The 23,112-nt window shown below is 30.3% G+C and overlaps 3 protein-coding genes across 3 annotated transcripts; 2 read left to right on the top strand and 1 right to left on the bottom strand.

The window, feature by feature from the left end:
* Nucleotides 1-66: 66 nt before the first annotated feature.
* On the top strand, nucleotides 67-1,115 carry LOC137829795 (photosystem II reaction center W protein, chloroplastic-like). The gene is made up of 2 exons (XM_068636710.1): nucleotides 67-495; nucleotides 725-1,115. Exons 1-2 carry the CDS (start codon nucleotides 402-404, stop codon nucleotides 1,033-1,035), a joined length of 405 nt encoding a protein of 134 aa, XP_068492811.1. The 5' UTR covers nucleotides 67-401; the 3' UTR covers nucleotides 1,036-1,115.
* An 8,882-nt stretch (nucleotides 1,116-9,997) lies between these two features.
* LOC137829792 (glutathione reductase, chloroplastic) lies at nucleotides 9,998-15,546 on the top strand. Its single transcript, XM_068636707.1, has 11 exons — nucleotides 9,998-10,428; nucleotides 11,184-11,409; nucleotides 11,520-11,798; nucleotides 11,881-12,057; nucleotides 12,542-12,595; nucleotides 12,692-12,840; nucleotides 13,960-14,023; nucleotides 14,131-14,301; nucleotides 14,385-14,522; nucleotides 14,923-15,018; nucleotides 15,243-15,546. The coding sequence occupies exons 1-10, from the start codon at nucleotides 10,076-10,078 to the stop codon at nucleotides 14,962-14,964; spliced, it is 1,653 nt and encodes a 550-aa protein (XP_068492808.1). The 5' UTR covers nucleotides 9,998-10,075; the 3' UTR covers nucleotides 14,965-15,018; nucleotides 15,243-15,546.
* Nucleotides 15,547-16,784: 1,238 nt separating this feature from the next.
* Nucleotides 16,785-20,031, bottom strand: LOC137829793 (phospholipase A1-Igamma1, chloroplastic-like). The gene is made up of 2 exons (XM_068636708.1): nucleotides 18,544-20,031; nucleotides 16,785-17,179 (listed from the first exon to the last, which is right to left on the bottom strand). Exons 1-2 carry the CDS (start codon nucleotides 19,851-19,853, stop codon nucleotides 16,936-16,938), a joined length of 1,554 nt encoding a protein of 517 aa, XP_068492809.1. The 5' UTR covers nucleotides 19,854-20,031; the 3' UTR covers nucleotides 16,785-16,935.
* Nucleotides 20,032-23,112: the final 3,081 nt, after the last annotated feature.

The following is a 23,112-nucleotide window of genomic DNA, read 5'->3' as shown; positions in this document are numbered from 1 at the left end:
AATGCTAGGTATTCTCTTTGGTTCCAATTAATTCTATAGAGACGAAAGAAGATGTATTTGAAAGACGTGAAATAATTATTTTTTCTTGTTTCATACAAGAACATTTAATAATAATTATTATTTTTCCTGGAAATTTTTGCTCCAACTTCCTAAAAATCAACCTATATGAAGTGAGGAGAATATCGATCATGAAAACGATTATTTGACACATGGCTGGAAATTATTGGATTGCTGCAGATAAGGATATCTAACAAGGGGCCACGAATCTATCCATGTTTTGTGGTCATAGGACACTCTTTGGATCGATGATATTAATTTTAACGTTAGGTTAGGTACTAAGCTGGTATACTCTATCCTTTCAGTTTCCACACTCTGTAATCATTCATAGTTACTGAAAAAAAATGGCAACCATCTCCGCTGCTACAACCACCCCATCGATCACCCGCGCATGTCTTGTGCAAAAGCGGCCTCTTGGGGTCTCATCTCCTGTTCTTGGTTTGTCTTTTCTCATCCTAATTTGCCATTGTAAATAATGACTTTAAGCTCTTTCATGCCTGATTTCTTCAACATGCCATGCAACAAGACAGTAAATAAGAAAAGGAGGAATGAGTTTAGGTTACCTGGATGAGAATTTTAAGATACATGTTTTAATTGATTGTTAGGTTTAGAATAATATAGTTTGATGAATCAATCCTTTTCTCAAGCATTAAATTGTTTTATATAGGATTGCCAACAATGGGTAAGGTGGGAAGAGTGAGGTGCTCCATGGAGGAAAAACCTTGTGTGAAGGAAAGCAGCTCAAGCATGGGGATGGGAGCATCTTTGATGGCAGCTACCTGTGCTGCAGTCATGTCAAGCCCAGCCATGGCCTTGGTGGATGAGAGACTGAGCACTGAAGGAACCGGGCTTCCCTTTGGGCTTAGCAACAACCTTCTTGGTTGGATCCTGTTCGGTGTCTTTGGTCTTATATGGGCTCTCTTCTTTGTCTACACTTCTACTCTTGAAGAGGATGAAGAGTCTGGATTGTCTCTTTAGATAGATATTGCGAAGACTCCACTCATCTTCTGTTGTGTTAAAACAAACTTGTGTGCTTAATTTCTTCTTCTTTCTTTCAACTCCAACACAATCTTCATCACTCCTACTTCTTTCTGTTGTCTGTTCAATTCGTAACACTAAATAACAGGAAGCGCTCGGTCTAAGTGTAAAGTGGACGAGTGGAAGAAGCAATGGTGGTGCTTAAAGAATCAATATAAGAAAAGCTAGAACCAATGTTTTGAATTAATTTTTTTCCAAAACCCAATTAACCAAAAAGCAAGTGTTCTGTATTGATCCTCCCAATCACAATCAGTACACCTATTGCTTATGTTTTTTCGACTACTGCAATTGCTAAGGTCTGTGATCTTATGGGATTACGCTAAGGCTCAGGTTTGGAAGATAAAATTATGTGACTTAAAAGAAAAAAAGATGTGCACATAGCGGTTGATCGTAATAATTTCAAATAAAATTATACATCTACGTTCATTTTGTAGGTCTTTGGGGTTGCAAATCAGTTCAATGATAGTTTGATCTAGTGTTCGCAACATTGAATAGCATATCTGATCCATTAACTAAATTGAAGAAAGTATTTATCGGCCCATTTTATTTATCTTTTTACCAAAGTGGTTTTATCAGCCTAAAGATTCAATTTTGATAATAGTGCATTTAAATATTTAGCCCACCATATTCATAGTTTGGTACTTTTTTTTCTAATTACCATGGAGATATTATGAATTTTTTATTTTAATAATATTTTATTTACAGCACTTTCTTCAAGTTGTTTAATATCAATTATCATCAATTTGCTTACAAAATTTTAGAATGTGTTCTGAAGAACTTTTTTAGTAAAAATGTATGTGATTTAAAATCCTATACGGTCTATCAATTTCAATATTTTGGAGGTAATGCTTATGTTTGACTTGTTATTATAATACAATTGTATATGGATCTTAATCTTTATTTTAAGGTCATTAAATATGATTTTTATACTCTTCTCACACCTTTAGCAAGGGTTCGAAATTCAACTTCTACACTAGAAAAATATCTATATTTTGTTATTTTGTTTTTCTAGGTTACCAGACTTTTTTTCTTCAAGAAAAATACAATATCAGGTGTAGATTTTATGTCGGTAACAAAACGTTGTATTGTTTGCATCAATGTATATCTAGGATAAAAATGTCTTATTTCTTGTAGAATAACTTCTTTCTTGGGTTTAAATTTAATATGAGTTTTTCTCTTAAATCATGCATAAACTGACTTACCACATAGCTACATAAAAAAATTTGGTCTCCAATGTTATAAATAAGTAAATTTTCCTATTAATATTTTATATTGAGTTTTTTTTTATAGGAGATCTCTCTTCAATTGGAATTTTATGATTCTGTTTAATAAGAACTCCTAAGGTTCTACATCCTAGCTTACATGTTTTTTAAGAAGATCAAGTACACAGTTTATTTCTTTGGAAGATGAAAATCCTCTTTTTTTAATAAACAACATCTATTCCAATAAAATACTTAAGTTTTCCTAGGTTTTTCATTTCAATTTCGACCACCAATTTTTCTTTGTCATTTTCTCAGTTTCATTATCTCTTAAACAATAATGTCATCCACATTGTCCAAAAATAGTGTAATTTTACTTATAAAAGAAATGTTTTATAAATAAAGTATGATCTCTTTAATTTTGCATATATATAAGAAAATAATTATTTTTTTAAATCTCTCGGTCCATATTTTTCGAGATTGTTTAAGACCATATAAGGTCTTCTTTAGGAAACATTCAATATTCCATGTACACTTCTTCTAAATCTCCATGAGGAAAAATATTTTTTACACTCAATTGACATAATTTTCATCCAAAATGAGTTGCAAAGGCAAGTACCACTTGAACTATATTTATTTGTGCTACAAGAGAAAAAGTCTCCTCATAGTCAATTTTATAAGTTTGGATATATCCATTTGCAACCATTCTAACTTTATACGTGTCTATTGACCCACTTACCATGTGTTTCATTATAAATATCCATTTGCATCCTACTGACTTTTTGTCTCTTGGTTTATCAACAATATTTAATGTTGAGTTTTTTTTAATTCATTAATCTCCTCTCTCATAACTTGAGTTTAATGTATACTTTTCCTGGCTTAATGGATTAAGGTAGGGATTTTTATGGCATCAATAACAATAAAACTTTGATGTCTATTAGAAATATTGTTAGTGCAAACACATTGAGAAATAGGATATTTAACACAAGATTTTTTTTACTTTCTCAATACAATGGGTAAATCCTTAGTAATATTTACCTCCTCACTATTGCCTTTAGGAATCCTCACCTCCAAGTAAGACAACTCTTATTCTCTAGAGTCAAAGTGGATTGTCATCTTTGATATTTTTTACCAGATAATTTGTCTTATTCTTCTTTCTTACTATAGGTTGGTTCAATATCATTTGTGGTGACTTCATCACATAAATATTGAGCATCCTCTAAAGATAGATATGGTAATGACAAAAAGGAGAACTCTTCCGCTTCAAGTGTTTTCTCCCCCCTAAAGCGTAAGACTAGTTTCTATTTCATGAAAGGTGACATTCATGGTGATACATACACGACGACTTTTAGGATGATAATATTTATACTCTTTTTATTTGAGAATAATCAATATATACACATTTAAGATCTTTAGGATATAATACATCGCAATTAAGATTATGGAATTGAACAAAATAAAATATATAAAAAAAAACTCAACAAGGTAGATTTAACATTAATTAGAAGGAGAAAAATATAGAAATGACTCAATAAGACTAACATTATTTAAGATAGACTGAGTAGTCTATTGATGAAGTATCTGGTCGTTAATACAATTTTTTTTCAATAAATTTTAGGAGCAAATAATATGAAAAGGGAGGACTCTAACTACCTCTAAAAGATGACGATTTTTACTTTTTACAACTATTTTTAATGTGAAGTGTTAACACATGTTAATTCATAAACAATATCATTACAAGACAAAAATTTGGATAATTTTTTATTCATATATTCACAATCATTACTAAACTCAATTCTTTTGATATTTTTTTTCTATTGACTTTTAATAGAACAAAATAAAATTAAATTAAAAGATCTCAAATTTACTTTTTCATAATATATGTTGTGAGACAAGTACAATTATAATAAAAGTAACAAACCATTTTGCTTTAGAAATAGATTCTAAAACAAGTTTTCAAACTTGAAAGTGAATCAAGTTAAATGAAAAATTATTCATATACAAATATGGGATAAGATGCATGATGATACTTTGATAATTGACAAATAAGAAAACATAAATTGAAGGAAGGGATGTACAAGTCTTTTATAACAAAGTGATATTTTCTTAATAATTAAAATTGTATTATTTATACAAAGTAATAAAATACACAATAAAAAAATTAAAGTTACTGAACCATTAAAATATTTTTGTAAACTTTTTTTCAGAAAGAAAAAATATTGGTTGATTAATTGAGATATATAAAACATAATTTTAAAGTTATATTCCTCAATTCACGTGTAATACACTATCATTATTACAATTATAATAACTCATGTGATCAATTCTTCTTAATCAATAATTCAAACACGTTGAAACAAATGACTAATATTATTAAATATAGTCTTTTCTTTCAGAAAATATAATTTAGAGAATTTTTTTTATTAAGGTTTACTACAATGATTTCTAGAAGTTTCACTTTTGTCAACTTTAAACCAAAAAATTGCGGTGGCTTCTCTCTCTCATTCTATTAATTTTTTTTTTCTCGTATTTAGTTCCCATATCACAGATTATGCAAATGGTAATTAGTAAAAAGTTAATGTGATTGATTATATAATAGAAAGTTAAAGTAAGAGCAATGATGGAAGTTTGACATGAAACACCTCTAATTAATTACAGGAAAAGCTGAAGATCCACCATTATGCGCCGCTACTCTCCTAGCTTTTAATGCAGATTAATAAACTAATTTGTCATGTGCCTATTAGCAACAAACACAATTTACTCATTAATTCAATCATTACTTTTTTTTTCTTGGTTCTACACGTATTTTAATCATTCATTGTGTTTTTGTTGGACACACGTATCAGTGTTTATACTAGTACGATATTTGTAAGACACTTATCGGTAAAGTGTTTAATTCAAAAAATATTTGTTGTATTTCTGAAAATTCTAGCACGGTTTTAACACAATTTTAAAAAGTATAAATATAATAATTTTTCAAAAACTCAAATTTATTGTATAAATTTTTATTATGATTATAAAAATAAAGAACAAATTATTTTGAACCAGTCATGAAAAACATCTTCCTGCTTCAAAAAAAAATATGAAACATACTTATGCACATAAATATTTATTATAAAAAAATATAAAATATACTTATGCACATAAATATTTATTATCAATTTATATAATTCATAATTATGTAATATATAGATCTGTGTCTTCACATTCTACATTTTTTTAAATTATACGTATTTCTGTATTCATATTTGTGTTGTATTTGTTTATGTGCTACATAGTTAATACACTACCAAAAAAAAAATTATCAATAGAGTTCAACATGGGTGAGGATTGAGACTTCATTGCAACAACCACTATTTAGGGAGAAACTCTTAATAGTAGAAAAATAAAAAACGTTAACGTTGTTCTTGTTGAAAACTTCAAAGCATTTTGCCTTAGAAATGGAATAAAGTGGAACTTTGAGGTAGCTTCACACACTACCTTTCATATCAAATATTCCCTTCTCTCAAGTGCTACACAGTTGTATCACAATGCACATTTATATTTTTATGTGAACTTCACTACCATATAATCTAAATGTCTATTTTTAAAAATCAAATTCAAATAAATTTAGAAATATAAAAGATGAAAATATGTTTTTAAATTTAAAAAATTTAAAGTTATAAATAAGAATAAGGACCCAACATTTAATTTAGTCTGTATGTTTTATACAAATGAATATTTTTCACAATTTATTATTACTTTATGACTATTTTATCAATATTAATAATCTTTCTCTCTCCTCTTTCATATTTTATCACATACATTTTTTTAACTACTTTCTTTATCAATTTTTCTTTTGATAATTTGATCAAAGGTTATATATTTTTAACATAATTTTTTTATTTAATAAAATACTAATTTCACATTTACTCTTTTCAAGTATGAAAATTTATTTTTTTTCACTTAAAATAACTAATATATATATTTTTAAAATTATAATTATATATTTTTTAAATTGTATTATTAAAATTAAAAAATATGAATACACAAGTGAAATATGAAACTTATTTTTGCTAATAATAATAATAATAATTTATATTATTATATAATTTATAACTATTAAGAAAGAGAATATTTTTATTAGGAATGACAATGCGAGACCGATTGTGCGGGCTACCTGCTAGAAAAAGACATAGGACAGTTGAGTATATTAATTCGCTGGCTCACTTAAGTTCGTCGTACATAATTTGCAGTCCATGTGGGGCAATGATAGGGTGGGACGGGTTAACTCGCATAACCCATAGGGAAAAACCTAACCCTCTTATATTTTGTTTCATTTTGTTATTCTTTCACTCACTTCATTTTGAAAAGAGTCTCTCAAATAAAATCATTTTCCACAAAGTTTTCTTCTATTTGTCCTCGCCCTTCCACTTTCGATCAAGTAATTCATTTCATGGTAGTAAGTATCGTTCGATTAATGATACGAATCATACAATTCACGATGTACAAAATGATATGAGTCGTGTAAACAATCATTTTTGTTCCTGTATTGCACGATACAAGTGTGAATCGTTCAAAAAATTGTAGGATTGTGAATCGATTCTGAATCAGGCCTTTAATCATGTTGCATTTTGTTTTGGGTTTTACCTCTGGTAAAAATCCTAACTTTTTTAACCATGAATTTGCTTCTCCTCCAACGATGATTCCTCTCTTCTCCTCTAATGACCCAAATGCAGTGAGAACCAAAAGGAGTTGCGACACATAAAGAATCAAGCAATGAGATAAGCGAATGGCGATGACGCCAATGGCAAGAGCAAATGACGGAGAAGCGAATTGTGGGAGGAACGAGACAGTAGGACAACGAGCAATGCAGGAGGTGTGGGAGCCATCGGAGGCACGGGAGGTGTGGAGGAGCGAGAAGAGTGAAAGTAAAATTTTGTTACAGTGTTAGTTATAGGAATCTTATGCGGCAACCACATTGTTTTTTTTAGGTTGTGTTGCTAAAATTGTGTGGTAAATTCATGTACGTACCACACTTAGGTTTAAATAAGAGGTTGTTTTGTTATTAATTGTATTTTTGCATGGTTATATATATATATATATTATATATTTAAGTATATGTTACATTTTTTTGTTTATGAATCTTACAATTCATATTCATGATATGATTCACAATTCATAACATAATGATACATTACTTGTATCTCTGTCTCGCTCTTTAATTTCACACTCAAGTCGCCTCACCATGTTCTTGTCATAATTTATTTTATTTTTTATGGAGAAATTTCATATTTTATGATTTGAAATTTATGGTTCTTAATAAGACTTTTTTTACGCATTTAATCTAATAAATTATTATATTATGATCTGGATAGTGCAATAATGGATTGTCTTGTACTTGTATTTAATTTGGTATTTTTTGTTTGCATTTGGTGAAGATTCATATTATGACTTGAAAGGTTTAGGGATATTTATGCATCACGTGGATTGTGTGTTGATGTCTTTATAAGATGAAATTCAACTTACTTGATGCTTAAAAGTGCTCTTAAATATCAACATATTCTTTAAAACTTGTACTTTGTTGATAAATCTTATAAACATTGTTCTTCAGATAAAGGGTAAGAGAGAGTTTGACAAAAATTGTAGGTTCTTGTTACCATTTTATAACATCACTACCTTGATTTCTACCACAAGTTTTTCATACTTCCAACTTGTATTTTTTACAAATTGGAGAATTCAATGTTTGTTGATGGGAGATGTAAAAAATGAGGACAAACTAATTAAGAATATGACTAAATTGATGATAATCAAATTTGAAAAATATTGGGTTGAATATAGTGTTGTGCTTGTATGAGTGCAATTTTAGATCTAAGGATGAAGTTAGAAACATTGAGATTTTTGCTATGAAAAAAATGATTCACTTACTTGGAAGTTCAAAGGGAAAAAGAAATCAAGTAATACTCTAGCAAAGGTTTGACAACATCAACAAATATTCAAAAGCGTAAGCATAGACAATCTTCATCCTCATCTACTTCTAAATCATAAATTTTTTTAAAATATAAGTTGCTTTCTTTAATCTACTTCAATTAATTTTTTAGTTTTTATTGCACCTGTGCATTATATATGTTTTTAACTTATTACATCATAATAGAAATTAAAAAAACAGTTAATAAAACTAGAAAGATATTTAAATAAATCAACTTTGATTTTTGATTTTTTGTTGAGCAAATGAATGCGTTAAAGGCGTAGAAGAATATCAGTGAACACTTTTCAAATCTTACTTTAATATTGGAGATTTGTTGAACATTCCTGTTACTACAGTTGCATCTAATTCTATATTTAGCATTAATTATTGGATCTTTAACAAACATATGAATTGCCTTTTGCCTAAACATGTGGAAGCATGAATTTTTTGAGGAGTGACTGATTCTATTTAAACTCTATTATTACGAGCATATTTTTTTTATAAATTTAATAATAATTTTTTTGTTTTCATAACTATAACAAAAATAATTATCATTTTTACAAAGTTATTTATAGGTGTTGCACCTTAGGGTGTGAATTTATTTTTGGTTGGTGTATGTTATTATGCACACTAAACTTTTAATTTTGTTGTTGTCTTTGACTGTATAGTAATTATTTACCTTTTTAAATTGGATTTCATTCAATTTCCTATATTTATTTAACTGATGACTAATTAGTACATTAAAATGTGTTTTCCTATTTCAAATATTTTGTATAGACTAATTACATTAATTAATATGTAATAAATACTTTTAAATATCTAGGACCCTTTACTTTATTAAGGACTTGTTTTTATTTTATTTTTAATTAAAAATAATCACATCATTTTTAATCTGTTTCATGTTTTTGGAGATTTCTAAAAATAGTGACAACATTCTTTTGTAAATGTATAAAAGTAGAAAATAAAGTAACATATAAACTAAAAGAATTGTGATTAAAAATAAATAAACAGGAAATATTAAATAAATTAACCTTTAGTTTCTACAACTCTCGGTTTAACTGTATCATTTATTGTTATTTTAATTCAGTCTAATAGAAAAAGAAATTATTTTTTATGTCTATGATTTTTAATCACTTAAAGAAAATATATTTAAAAATGAGGTGAAATTGTACATTAGTTTTAAAATTAATCAGACACCTTTAAATATTTAAAGATAAGTTAGTTATTAATACACATTCAATATATTTACATAAAGATTTTTTTTATATGTAAAGATTGGGCTCATCTTACAAAATTTAAAATAATTCACACACACCGATTTATTTATTGAGCAGTACCTTAATCCATGTGAACTTATAATAATATATTAAAAATAATTATAATTTCACACCCTATATTAACATTATTATAATCTCAGTTTTTCTTTCTGTAGGAGTTAGAATCTAAGTTAATATCAATAGATAGGTTTGAATAAATTAATAAAATAGAAATTTAATTAACTTATTAATCCTTATAAATATGAAAATTTTGATTTTATTTTTTTAATTTTAAAGTTATTGAAAATAATTCTTGCAGCTTATAAAATCAAATATGATAGTATTTTAAATATGACATTTTTTTTGGAAGAGAACTGCACCTTCTTATTTCTTTAGTTTTGTGATAAACAAATATTTGAATAATGAATTTATTTAATTGGCATATAATTATAATATTATTTATTGAATATTATTTAGGGTTTTGTATTTAAAAAGTGAGAAGAAGAGTATAAAGTAATACTGGGAGAAGTAAAATTGCATAGACAGAGAAGAAGTGAAAAAAACAGAAATACAAAGCAATGGCAACGTCGTTCTCTTTCTCGCCATCGCTCTCTCTGAATACGCTCTCTCGGAATACGCTCTTCTTCACCAAGACGATTCCATTTTCTCGCTCTTCCTTTCTCCCTCGCTCTCTTTCCAAATCCCTAATCTCAATCTCCACGCGCCGCTGCACCTTCACCGTGCGCGCCCAATCCCAAAACGGAGCCGATGCTGTCGCCACCCACTACGACTTCGACCTCTTCACCATCGGAGCCGGCAGTGGTGGCGTTCGAGCTGCTCGCTTTGCCGCCAATAACGGTGCTTCTGTTGCCATCTGCGAGCTTCCTTTCTCAACCGTCTCTTCCGAAACCACCGGAGGAGTCGGCGGAACGTGAGATTCTCGTTTTCCCTCAGTTTTCACAATTTCGATTTGTTAAACTAGGGTTTCTTGTTGTGGAGGATAGGAATTCGTTGATTTCGGGCTAACCAAGCTCTTTTGATAAGTCACACTATTGGATATTTATTTGGCTTTTTTCATGCAACGTAATACAAATATTTAAATGCTCATATATCACTTTAACCTCTTTTAGTCCTCAAATTTTACAAGGGATTTAAAATACTAAGTGTAGGTATTAAAAAAAGATACTTTGAGTATGGATACTAAAAGATTTTTTTTGTAACTATGATGAACAGATTATTAATTAAACCTAATAAAAACAATCACTTGTATAGATAATATAATAAGGAAAATAAATAAATGTATTAAGCTACTCTCATATTAGCTTACATAATCTTATTTGTAGAAGTCCTATGCGTTAACTTCTTCAAAAGCTTATTTGAAGTATTGCATATAGCTAGTTTTAACTAATTGGAGAAACTTACCTCATTTTATTTTTATTCTACAATTGCTTGTTGAAAAAATTATCAAAGCCGGCTTATTATCTTTATGATAGCGTAATAATGACTGAGCCTTGAACTCAACCTGTGGTGGTTTTTATATGAATAAATGTTTACAAGTTAGCTATTTAGTCAATTTTCCCTGTATTATGGCCTTCTCACTGTATTCATTGATTGTATTCAGTTTTAGTTCCTTTGTAAAAGAATTCAAATGCTTCTTTTTATGTTTCCTTTGTCTTCTCCTTGTAGGTGTGTAATACGAGGATGCGTGCCAAAGAAGTTGCTGGTTTATGCATCAAAATTTGCTCATGAATTTGAAGAAAGTAATGGTTTTGGCTGGAGATATGGCAGTGAGCCCAAGCATGATTGGAGTAGTTTGATAGCTAATAAAAATGCTGAGTTGCAGCGTCTTACTGGCATCTACAAAAATATCTTGAACAATGCTGGAGTCAAGCTGATCGAAGGCCATGGAAAGGTAGGATAATGCTATGGCTTTGTTGAAGTACTTAATAGCTTTCTAGATATTAATCAAAAAATGAAGATTTTGTTTATATTTTATGGTGATATTGCTTTTGGAACCCACAGATTATAGATTCTCACACGGTTGATGTTAATGGGAAGCAATATTCAGCCAAACACATTTTAGTTGCTGTCGGAGGTCGCCCCTTCATTCCTGATATTCCTGGGAAGGAATATGCAATAGATTCAGATATTGCCCTTGATTTACCATCAAAACCTGGGAAAATAGCTATTGTTGGTGGTGGTTACATTGCCTTGGAGTTTGCTGGTATCTTTAATGGTTTGCAAAGCGAGGTTCATGTCTTTATACGGCAAAAGAAGGTTCTGAGGGGATTTGACGAAGAGGTATGCAATCATGAATGATATAATTGGAGAATTGTTACTGCTTAATAAACTATCTCATTCAAATTGCAAACTATGTCCGCAGATAAGAGATTTTATTACAGAACAAATGTCTCTGAGAGGTATTGAATTCCATAACGAGGAGTCTCCCCAAGCTATCACAAAGTCAGCTGATGGTACATTCTCTTTAAAAACCAACAAAGGTACAGTGGACGGTTTCTCACATATTATGTTTGCTACTGGACGAAGACCTAATACTAAGGTATTATTTTCAATTATATAGTTTTACTTTTCTGTAGCTACCTGTTTGAAATCCAAATATGTGCCAATATATTTTAGATTAGAAAATGATTTAGAGGTGAGGAATTTGATGGACCTTGCCAATATTGACTTTCAATTTGAAAATCATGTTAACAACTTAACATTATTGAATAGATCAATAGAAGTAGTTTTTTTTAACTATTGTTTTAGTCTATTATGTGCCAATATTTTCCCCAAGTTATGTGCTTAATTTTCTTTGAATAATTGCTGCATGCTAGTTTCTGTCTTTATTAAAGGTTGGGAACTTCTGAACTCCGGTTTATTTGCCCTTGCTCCTTAGTTGGCCCTGTTTTCTTAAGGGTTACGTTACATGTTTCAAATTTAATATTTAAATTTTTTACTTTGCAAACATCTTATTTCTATACATTGAACAGAAAGAGACAAAAGCATAGTGAATATATTTATCAACTGCAATTTCACTGCAGAACTTAGGGCTGGAGACTGCTGGTGTGAAACTAGCTAAAGATGGAGCAATAGAGGTAATTTAAGCTTTATCATTTGTTCTATTTAGTGTATATTCATATGATTTTGGTCTTACTTATACTTCCTAAATCTGGTCTCACTCTTCGCCCCAGGTTGATGAATACTCTCAAACATCAGTTCCTTCAATTTGGGCAGTTGGAGATGTTACAAACAGAATAAATCTGACCCCAGTTGCTTTGATGGAGGGAGGGGCATTGGTGAAAACACTGTTTCAGGATAACCCAACAAAACCTGATTATAGGTATTATATACATTATGCATCATGTTTTTAGGTATTTATTTGCAATATGCTGGAGCTCAGATGGATTTTTTAAACAAAATATCATTGATAATAATTGGTAAAAAAACTGAATAGTGTGTAAAAGTAGTCCTGTGACAATATCGATTGCTTATAAAGTTTGTATAAAACATAGCTTGACTTTTTGTATTATTACTATTGCTTCATACCTATTAAATATAATCTGTCCATTTATTGCTATTCAATCCTGGGATAATCATTTTAACTGCTTACTTTTTAATGTTAAAAACACAATGAAATATCCTGCCCGCTGGACTTCAGAAAACATTTCTTTGAGATGTCAATTTAGCCAGTTATATAGTGTAATTATTAACCTTCAACACGTGCTAAAAGACTCCATATTCTACTATTTTGAATCTTCAAGATTTGCTGATATATTTTAAGAAACCAGTGTTAGAATTGCAAGAAATTCATATATAGCCTTCATATATATAGCTGGTCTGGGACTGTTCACAGAGAATGTCATTATAGAAAATCCTACTATTGAATCATGGGTATCTATTCTGCCAATCTTGCACATTACAATTTTGAAATATTTTTATTTGTTTTAAAGCTTGTTCATAAATCTTTGATTATAAAAGAAGTAATTGACAATGTATCTGAATTACATTTCTGATGGAATTAATGAAACCATTTGTTAAAAGGTCAAACTACTTTGAATTCCGTTAACTTATTTGTAAATATTGAGGATAGAGCTTGAGTAGTTCAGCAAAGGTGAAGAAACGAAAATCTTTATTGTATTTCAAACAGTTTGAAATTTTCGTTCCTTAGCATACTTTCTATTTGTTGGGACCCAACCAAATAGAATTTCACCCAATAGTTAATAATAGAGAAACTGTTAAAAAGAAAAATGCCAAACACTGTCTTGCTAGTAAATCCTCTCTTCAGTAATTTACTAGTGCATACATTATGCTCTAGCTTTCCGTTTCCATAATGTAAAGAATCACTCATTCCTGAATGCGCACATAATATCGGAAGCTAATCTTGGTAGCTTTTACACTGCTGGTGTTTTAGTAAATTCATACCTTCCCAACTGATTCTGTTTCTTTCCTCTTTATCTAGAGCTGTTCCTTCCGCTGTATTTTCTCAACCACCAATTGGACAAGTTGGTCTCACTGAAGAACAGGTGAGAGAATTATGTGGTGTCTGATTCTCATACATGCAAAAGGCCTTGTGCATATTTTAATCAGTTGTGCAGATTAATGTTTTATGATTTTTTTTGTGATTTTCCAGGCTGTACAGCAATATGGAGATATTGACATCTTCACTGCAAATTTTAGGCCGCTGAAAGCTACTCTCTCTGGGCTTCCAGACCGGGCGTTTATGAAGTTATTAGTCTCTGCAAAAACAAATCAAGTTGTGGGTTTGCATATGTGTGGAGAAGATGCTCCTGAAATTATACAGGTCTTTGTTGCTACAGCTGCTCTGTATTGCTTTGTTATACGTGAAATTTCAATTCACTTGATATGCATTTGCTTGATGCCCAGGGGTTTGCAATTGCTATTAAAGCGGGCTTGACCAAGGCTGAGTTTGATGCCACTGTAGGCGTTCACCCAAGTGCAGCTGAGGAATTTGTTACCATGAGGACTCCTACTAGGAAGATTAGAAAGAGTCAATCATCTGAGGTAAGTAGAAGATTCTCAGCTTGTGTTTCATTGATTTCTTGTCCAGAAGGTCATGCATTTTGGTCAACAAAATGAATACTTAAGTGATTTAAGTGGTAATGAATAATACATCAACCATACTTTGATCTTTAGAATTGAAGGACAGTACATTTATGAAAAATAACAATAAAACATAGCTGGGGCTGCCCTGTTTTTTCCATGCACGACTGACTATCGAATCCAAAGTCTGGCTGTTGTATTCCCCTCCTAGGTCTGGCAATATGACATTCATTTGGGCTTTTAAAGTCTGTAATTTTCAACATTGATGATGCGTGCTCTTCTAACAATTTCGAATTGCTAGTTTTGTAAATTTCTATAATAAACTTGCCGTATGAGTAATGGTTGTTCTGTTTAATACCAGGGAAAGTCGGGTTCTGACGTAAAAGCTGCAGCAGGAGTTTAACAATTGTGCTCTGCTTAATTGTTATACTTAAGAAAAACCAGTCGGTGACTCAAGGTATCAATGAATTTCTGTTTCTTAAAAGAATACATATTTTTCGTAGGCACGTACTGAGTTAATTTTTTTTAATGGTGAGTTAGGACTTCACTATTTTAATGTCAGTAGATATTAGTATTTTGTTTGTGCAGTGGTGCCATATCACACGTGGACAAAAAAATTACGAAATGATGTGATTTCAGTAACTGACAGGGTTAGTTGTCTTTGATCTGATTCTTAACCAGGCTGGTTGTCACTGAAATTATCGTGATTGTCAAATTGTTGGAAGAAATTCAGGACGATCTTCAGCAACTGAGTTTTCAGCATAGTACATCCAATATTGAATCGACCCCGCAAAAGGAGAGTGAAATTTTCGTTGCCATTTTTTTCCATTTTGTAATTTAAATCATTTTTCCTTTGCCAGTCCCTTCACGTACAAAAATAAGAGAAAATTCCGTTAGAGAGTTTCATTTTAAAAGTCTTTCTGTAAGTGGGAATTGAGACAAAAAACAATGATCAGCATGAATAATAATTCTCTTTTCTAATTTACATGACGTTTTTCATCTCTATATTTGCAATCTCTATATGGGTATGATGTTTTTCCTCTATCATTGTCTAAATCTTCATGATCATCGTTATTAGATATAGGTGCCTCTCAACTACTTCCTCAAACACTGCACTTCTTCTTCCTCTGCAACCTCTGGAACCTCTCTAGTTTCAGGAGGTTGTCACCCTTCGTCAACAGCATTAATCATCCTCACACTAAAATAATTATGAGTGCAATAATCTTTGATCATTGTCAAACTCCATCACCACATAACAATGTTGTAATTCAACCTTTATGAGATCAGATTTAACACGTGATTATTTTATTAATTTCTGGATCATTATTTAAATATTAATTTATGTATTAACAGTTTTTCTATCCATTTTGGCCATATTTTATTTATCAACAACCATATTTTATGTTTAGACATGGTATCACATTCTAAAAAAATTATTTTTACCTTTACAAAACTAATTTTTTTCAGTCTTAAATCACCTAAACAAAATATATTAAAAATATTTAAACACGATATTAAAAACATCCAATCATAACATGAAATAAGTAAACATAATCTTAAGTTGTTCAAGTGTAAATCATAACTAAATAACATTTTCATTTCTCACATTAGCGATGAATTTGCTAGAGGCATGACATACACAGTAAAACTTTTATTTCCTTGCAAATTCATCTCTAAATTCTAGAATTTAATTTAACTAGAGTTATTCATTTGATGGCAATTTTGTAGTTAAGTCGTCAGAGAAATATTTTGTCGCCAATCCATTATAAAGTCCAGATAATAATATTTTAATTTAGCAACTAATTATTCCTTAGCAAATGTTTTACAAAGCTAATGAGAGAAATATTTTCTTCATAATCCTTCTTGCATCTGACCAAGTTAAAGTATATGATTTAGTATTCGACACAATTCCCATGCCAAGTAATAGGAAAAAACTATAAATGATTATTTTTAATTTTAAGATATATTGGTATGTAACTACAAACTTTTTTTCCAAGTAATTACACACCTATAGTTTAAATTTTTTGAATTTATATATTAAATTAAATTAAATTATAATAATAATTTATTATGTCATATTTAATTATTTTGTATATGTTTATATAATACTTTATTATGTAATAATTAATTATCTTATATATGTTTATATATTTAGAATGATTAAATAATGTATAACACATTTCAATTATATTTTTTTCATATGAAATTTAATTCATATATAAATAATTTAAAAATATAAACTATTATTTAATACTTATATTTACTTACATAGCAATAAGCTGAGTTACAGTTTTACAATGATAATTTTATGCAGATTAATTGTTAATGATGATGCAGGCACATAGCAGAATGTTGTTGGAAGCATTAATAATGTTCAGGTATGAGATGAAGTGAGACCGAGTTGGGTGAGATGGTGATGCATATCTTGAGGGTGAACCTGAAGCTTTGGTCGTTCAGGCTGCATCCACCGTCCATTGCTTCTGATCATACCCTTGTTCGCATCTTGTCTCCAGTTTGGTGGAATCATGTGATGGTCTTTCAAGAAGTCACATCCCTTGTTCACCAGAGCAGGATCTCTTCCACTCGCTAGCACGAACCTTTCACCCTTTCCATGGTATCTGCAAATTCATCATCATCATCATCATCTTTAATTATCTTTTCAATTCTTCAAAAACACTTCTGCTCAACATCATTTTTTCTAATATTTTTATGGCTGTAAGAATACGTGGTTTCTTAGGTTTGACCAAACAACTATAACTAGTAATATAAACACCAATGGCAACAAATTATATTGACTGGGAAAAACTCTTGACGTGCCAATGCCACTATTTACTTACTAATTTATGATTCTTATCTTCCATCTATTTTATTACCACTGTACATATCTATGAAGACAAAAAAATGTTGAGGACGATGCTTCACTGATTAATTCAAATATTGAATCCTTACAATACCAATCTATCCCTTTCCCTCCACCAAATCACTATTTTAATAAGTGTCTCTACCATTATATATTAGGTTGCTCTTATCGTGATGAGTTATTGCATGTTAAAATAATCAATGCACACTACAATCTATTACTATCTCACCTAATAGCAACTAACTTGCAACTAATATATTATGTTATTTATTCTTCTTTACAAAATGTGTTTTTCATTTTCTTTAAAAATATTATATATTTATATTTTTTTATCAGCATTATATATTTATATTTTTTTTATCAGCATTATATATTTATATCACTATTACAATAAAAATCAATTTTAAAGAAAAATAAATAAATATGAAAAGGTTATATTTCAAAATAAAAAAAATATATATTAAAAATTATATTTATTATTTTTCCTCTTAAATATCACGCTTTAATAAATGAAAGCTGATCTCTCTTCTATTCTTACAATTCTTTTTTAATTCATTGAAAACAAACTACATAAATCCTCACATTTTGATCTACAACAACAATGCATGAGCCGACGCAAACAGGAACTTTAAAAATTTAGTTTGTGATGTTGAAATTCTTCCCTAACCTGCATCATAACAATAAATTTTGACCTAGATTTAACGGAGACGAACATGATTAAACAGCTGATCTCTCATCTACCTTTCTTCACTTTTCATTTCGTCCCATTGCCAACTATATACCATTCTATGTTCAACTGACAACACAACTTTTTTTCTCTCTCTTTTCCTTTCGATAATATATCATTAAAAAACATATATATATTGCACGATTTTATTTTATTTTATTTAAGCGTAATGTGAAATTGAAACTAATACAATACTTTGTAGTTTGACTTTATGGTTTAAAAAAAATTTATATATGGATTTTAATTGGATAATTAAAAATTGCATTCAACTAATGCACTACAGAGTTTAATAATTATAGTTAGTTGATTTAAAAAAATAACATTTAGATACACGTAAATGCATGCAGTGGAGAGAAGGTCAAAAGAAATGAAAGTAGTTGAAAGTTGAAACTGACCCGTCGAGAAGATGCAGAAGAGCTTCCAAGTTATGGGCGCATACTGCATCACCATTGGGGTTCAGGAACGGCGATTTCTTGTGGTCCAGCGCCAGCTCCACCCCAACGTGCGAGTAGCTCCACGGCAGCCCCTCCGCCACCTTCATCACCGCCGCCGGCAACTGCTCGTTAAAAAACAATCCGGGAGCCTTGGGCACCACGTCATGCTTGTTCACCACCCTCAACACCTTCACCCCCAGCCTCTCCAACCTCTCCTTAAACCTCACGTTCCCCACCCGCGGCCCGGAAAACGACATCACCGTAACCCCCACACCCCTACCATCCCTCATAGTATTCGCTCCCGTCTCCGCAATGTCATAGGCGCTCAAAATCGCCAACGCACTCCCCAAACTATGCCCAGTGATTGTGATGCTCACTTCCTCGTCTCTATAAATCTCCAGCAATCTCTTCACCTCCGTCAAAACCTGTTCCCGCGCGGAGAACTTGCAGTAACTGCAACTCTCTTCTTTATCTGTGTAAAGTTCTAGAAACCCTGATTCTACCTTCACCGTCTGATCGGGACACGGGATCCCGTTTGACGAGATTGGTTTGAGGAAGTCCATGAGGTCCGCCACCCACTCGAGGCAGGTGACGGTGCCGCGCCAGGCGATGGTGATGTCGCGTCGGCCGAGACGGGTGGTCATGGCGTGGTCAGAAACGGCGACGTACCCCGCCCAATTGGCGTTCTTGCTCCACATCTTGGACCAGCGCGAGTGCTTGAAGAAGTTGGGGAGGTTGATGTTGGCCGTTGCGTAGAGGTAGCGCGTGACGGTGTAGCCGACGAGGGGCATTTCGAGGGAGGAGAAGAAGTTGCGGGGCGTGAACCTGCAGCTGCCGCAGTACTTGGAGAAGGGGTCGAAGTCGAAGGCGTCGTAGCAGGCCTGGGCCATGTCGCCGTAGCGGATGGTTTCCATCCGCAAGAGAGGGTCCATGGGCTCCAGAAGCCCGGCCCAGTCGCTCTCACCTTGGATTTGGCGCCAGGCTTCGGGGAGGCGTTCCAGGTGGTCCTCTAGCTTGGGTTTGTAGTTGCTTGTGTGCGTGTGAAGCGTTGTTGCTTCCTCATGCTCTTGCTCTCTCACGGTGGAAGTTGAGGACTTCTCACCTGTGGCTAGTTTTATTGAGTTCTGGGTTCGTCTGAAAGGTGTTTGGAATTTGGAGTGTCCTAATGGGAAGGTAAGTTGGTGCGGTTTGTTGAAGGAAATGAACATGTTTGAGATTGAAGGTGCAGCCATCTTGTTGGGGAAGAAGAACCCTTCCTCTCTATAAACCATTTATATAAACTATTCATACCCTACAAATATTTTATACTAATAATATTATTTATTTATTTCTACCTTAAAATGGACACTTTTTGTATTTTTATTTATTTATTTTCTTACTTGCAACATGAAAACTGGATAGTCCACCCTGTAATATTTTTCATAATACAAGTGTGTACAGCCTGGTGGATTTGGAGAATCGGATTGGAGTGGGTTTTATTATTAATTAATTTGTGTTATTCATATAGCAAATGGAAATGGAAAATAACTGCTCAACAACACAAGACTACTATATTTATGGTCAATCACCCTCTCTAATCACCTTCCCATCTTATTATCTTCTAAACCATTTTAAAATAACAAGTGGGTTAATTATATTTAGAGATGGAGAACAATCGCCAACTTCTAGCATAAAAGAATTTTCACTTAAAACAAAAAAAGTTTTTTTTACCATCATGGGTTATTTTTTTATTTTTTTTATCAAAATGGGGTTCGTTTAAAAAAAATTACAAATTTGGGCAAGTCGTGTTAACTTGGCACGACTTCTACCATGCACGACTTCTGTCACGTCATAATTTTTTTATGTTTTTAAATTTTATTGTTTATATATTGGGTAGTAAGTTACGTAATGTTAAAAATTAATTTGATATCTTGATCATCACTCTCCACGAAGAACTCTATTTATTTCCAAATTCAATAACAATTTTCTTCATTTTTTAATTAATCAAATAATCAAGTTATTGTATTACATTACCGTCAAACATGATCCATACACGATTATTCAAGTTTTTGTTTCTTAAAACTAACACTCTTATAAAATTATGCATCAAATTAATTTTTAACATTACATAACTTACTACCCAATATATAAACAATAAGTTTTTTAAAAATAAAATAAAAATATGATGTGGCAGAAGTCGTACCAAGTTGGCACGACTTTAGTTTGACATGGCAAAATCGTGTCAAATTGGGACGAGTTATGCATATGAAATTGTGCCAAATTGGCATGACTTGCCCCAAAATTGTAATTTTTTTAAACGGACACCATTTTGGTAAAAAGCAAAAAAAAAAATAACTCCATGATGGTCAAAAACGCACAAAAAAATTCAGAAGCAAAAATCAAAAATAATTTTTGATGATCTAAATAAACAGAGTATATATAAAAAAAAAAACACAAAATTTTATTAACGAATAAGTTAATATTTTACCCAAGTATTTAGTTGATTATTTCTTATATTAGGATTTAGGGTTTAGTATAATGTTAATTATTCCTTGGTGAAAGCTGGGACATATTCTTAAATGTAATTTTGTAGGAAATAGAGAATGGAAGAAGAGGGGAATCAAACAATACATGTGAAATCCATAACAATATCACATGGACCAATTCAAACACTAGGGGAGGCTACTAGTGGGGGTTTTGATCTCATTGAAACATTCTGCGTATTGTTTCCTAAGCTCTTCCACTGAAGGTTGGCAGTTGAATCAAACCAGATGAACATTTAACCATTCTATTTTTTTAGTATAAATTCATCTTACTCAGAAAACAAAACAATTTGTCCTATATATTATTGTATTGCTATTACATTTGGAGTCAAGATACATGTGTTTATTTTAGGAATGGGTATAAATTTTACATGTATTTTGAAAACTTTGCCTGTTTTTTTATAAGGATTAGAGACATTCCTTAAATGTTACAATTAATTAATTAATTTTTTTAAAAAACACAAACCTAGAAACAACAAACAAAATCTAACAAAAATATAATACAAATATGGCAAACTATTCATCTTATAAGAGTTGACTTTAAACTTGGTTGGAAGTATCATTCCAGTTCCTTTAATGCTTTCAAAGCCTTTATCTTATGCTATCATCTAATTAATCAAACTTTTTATCACTTAGTTCATCCTAATGATTCACATGTCATACTACTTAAAAAAACAAACCACTTGTTTTAAAAAAGTAACAACCTAAACTTCAAAGAGCATGAGCATTATTATGGAGTAAGTAACTCATCAAAGTTGTCACTAATAAACTCATATATATATATATATATATATATATATATATATATATATATATATATATATATATATACACACACTTCATTTCTACTTTGTTTATTTTGTCACTACAAGCAACTTTAACCATTAAATATAAAATAGTGCAATTGTCCAAAGTTGCTTCAAATATAGCCCACAAAAAAACTTTACATCCTTATATTTTATTAATTATTTATTTTATTTACAAATTAGTGACTTTTTAAAAAATAAGAATTTTGTACATTATTATTAAGTAAAATTTGTTTCCCAATACGAAATTAAAAAATAAATATAATTAGCGGAATATATTAATTAAAATAATAAAAGTTACATAATGAAAATAACAAATTGATTACAACTTCAATTTTTTTTTAATATGTTCTAGTCGATTATGTATGTCAAGTTGATACATTCTTGATAGAATCCCATCGAAGGTGTACAAACTCAGTGGTGTATATCTTCCACAACCATATTATGTGATATATGATACACATAATAAATAAATAAATATATATATATATATATATATATATATATATATATATATATATATACTTATTGTGTCCATATCTCAAAGCACGCAAACAATTACAAAGTGAAATTGAAACAATACATATTCTAAGAATATTATAAAGATGGCCTTGAGTAATAAATACAAGTATATTAATTCCATATAAATTCATTAAATAAAAATTAATTTTAAAAACTAAAAATAATTAATTACTTTATTAACTAAATTAGATATTATTTTAAAATCTAAAAAAATTATTAATTTTTAAATTAATTTCTATTATTAATAAATAATTTCTGAATTATATCTAATTAGTTATCAAGATTTTAACTACCAAATATTTATATTTTAAATTTAATAACCAAAAATCTTAATAGCTAATTAAATATCAATTTAAAAACTATTTATTAATAATAAAAATTAGAATTGCTTCATATCCTCAAAGAATTGCTTATAAATTTATGGTCCTTACGTTATCACATCATTAATAAATAAGTTATACTTAATTTTATTTTAATGGAAGAAAAATTAAAAAACTTAAAAAAAATCACAATTTTAATTTAAATTTAATTATTGTACATACTAATATTTCTTATTTTAATAAATAAAATAATATTTTTTACTGGTCTGAAATTAATAAATTAAATAAATTTTGAACAATTTTAACATATAACGTGCAACTGCTTCAAATTGTTACCCAAAAGAGCTTTACAAATATCTT

Source organism: Phaseolus vulgaris, chromosome 7 (genome assembly GCF_000499845.2).
Source record: "Phaseolus vulgaris cultivar G19833 chromosome 7, P. vulgaris v2.0, whole genome shotgun sequence".
Taxonomy (NCBI): domain Eukaryota; kingdom Viridiplantae; phylum Streptophyta; class Magnoliopsida; order Fabales; family Fabaceae; genus Phaseolus; species Phaseolus vulgaris.
Note: the sequence above shows the minus strand (reverse complement) of the source record. Positions and strands in the feature narration are given on the sequence as shown.

What these genes read in the sequence shown, in the direction of transcription:
- LOC137829795 (XM_068636710.1), top strand. Translation starts at nt 402, where the DNA reads ATGGCAACCATCTCCGCTGCTACAACCACCCCATCGATCACCCGCGCA. An exon ending in GGTCTCATCTCCTGTTCTTG is followed by an intron (nt 496 to 724) that starts GTTTGTCTTTTC and finishes TGTTTTATATAG; the next exon opens with GATTGCCAACAATGGGTAAG.
- LOC137829792 (XM_068636707.1), top strand. Translation starts at nt 10,076, where the DNA reads ATGGCAACGTCGTTCTCTTTCTCGCCATCGCTCTCTCTGAATACGCTC. An exon ending in TGATCGAAGGCCATGGAAAG is followed by an intron (nt 11,410 to 11,519) that starts GTAGGATAATGC and finishes TGGAACCCACAG; the next exon opens with ATTATAGATTCTCACACGGT. An exon ending in CTAAAGATGGAGCAATAGAG is followed by an intron (nt 12,596 to 12,691) that starts GTAATTTAAGCT and finishes TCTTCGCCCCAG; the next exon opens with GTTGATGAATACTCTCAAAC.
- LOC137829793 (XM_068636708.1), bottom strand. Translation starts at nt 19,853, where the DNA reads ATGGTTTATAGAGAGGAAGGGTTCTTCTTCCCCAACAAGATGGCTGCA. An exon ending in CTTCTGCATCTTCTCGACGG is followed by an intron (nt 17,180 to 18,543) that starts GTCAGTTTCAAC and finishes ATGAATTTGCAG; the next exon opens with ATACCATGGAAAGGGTGAAA.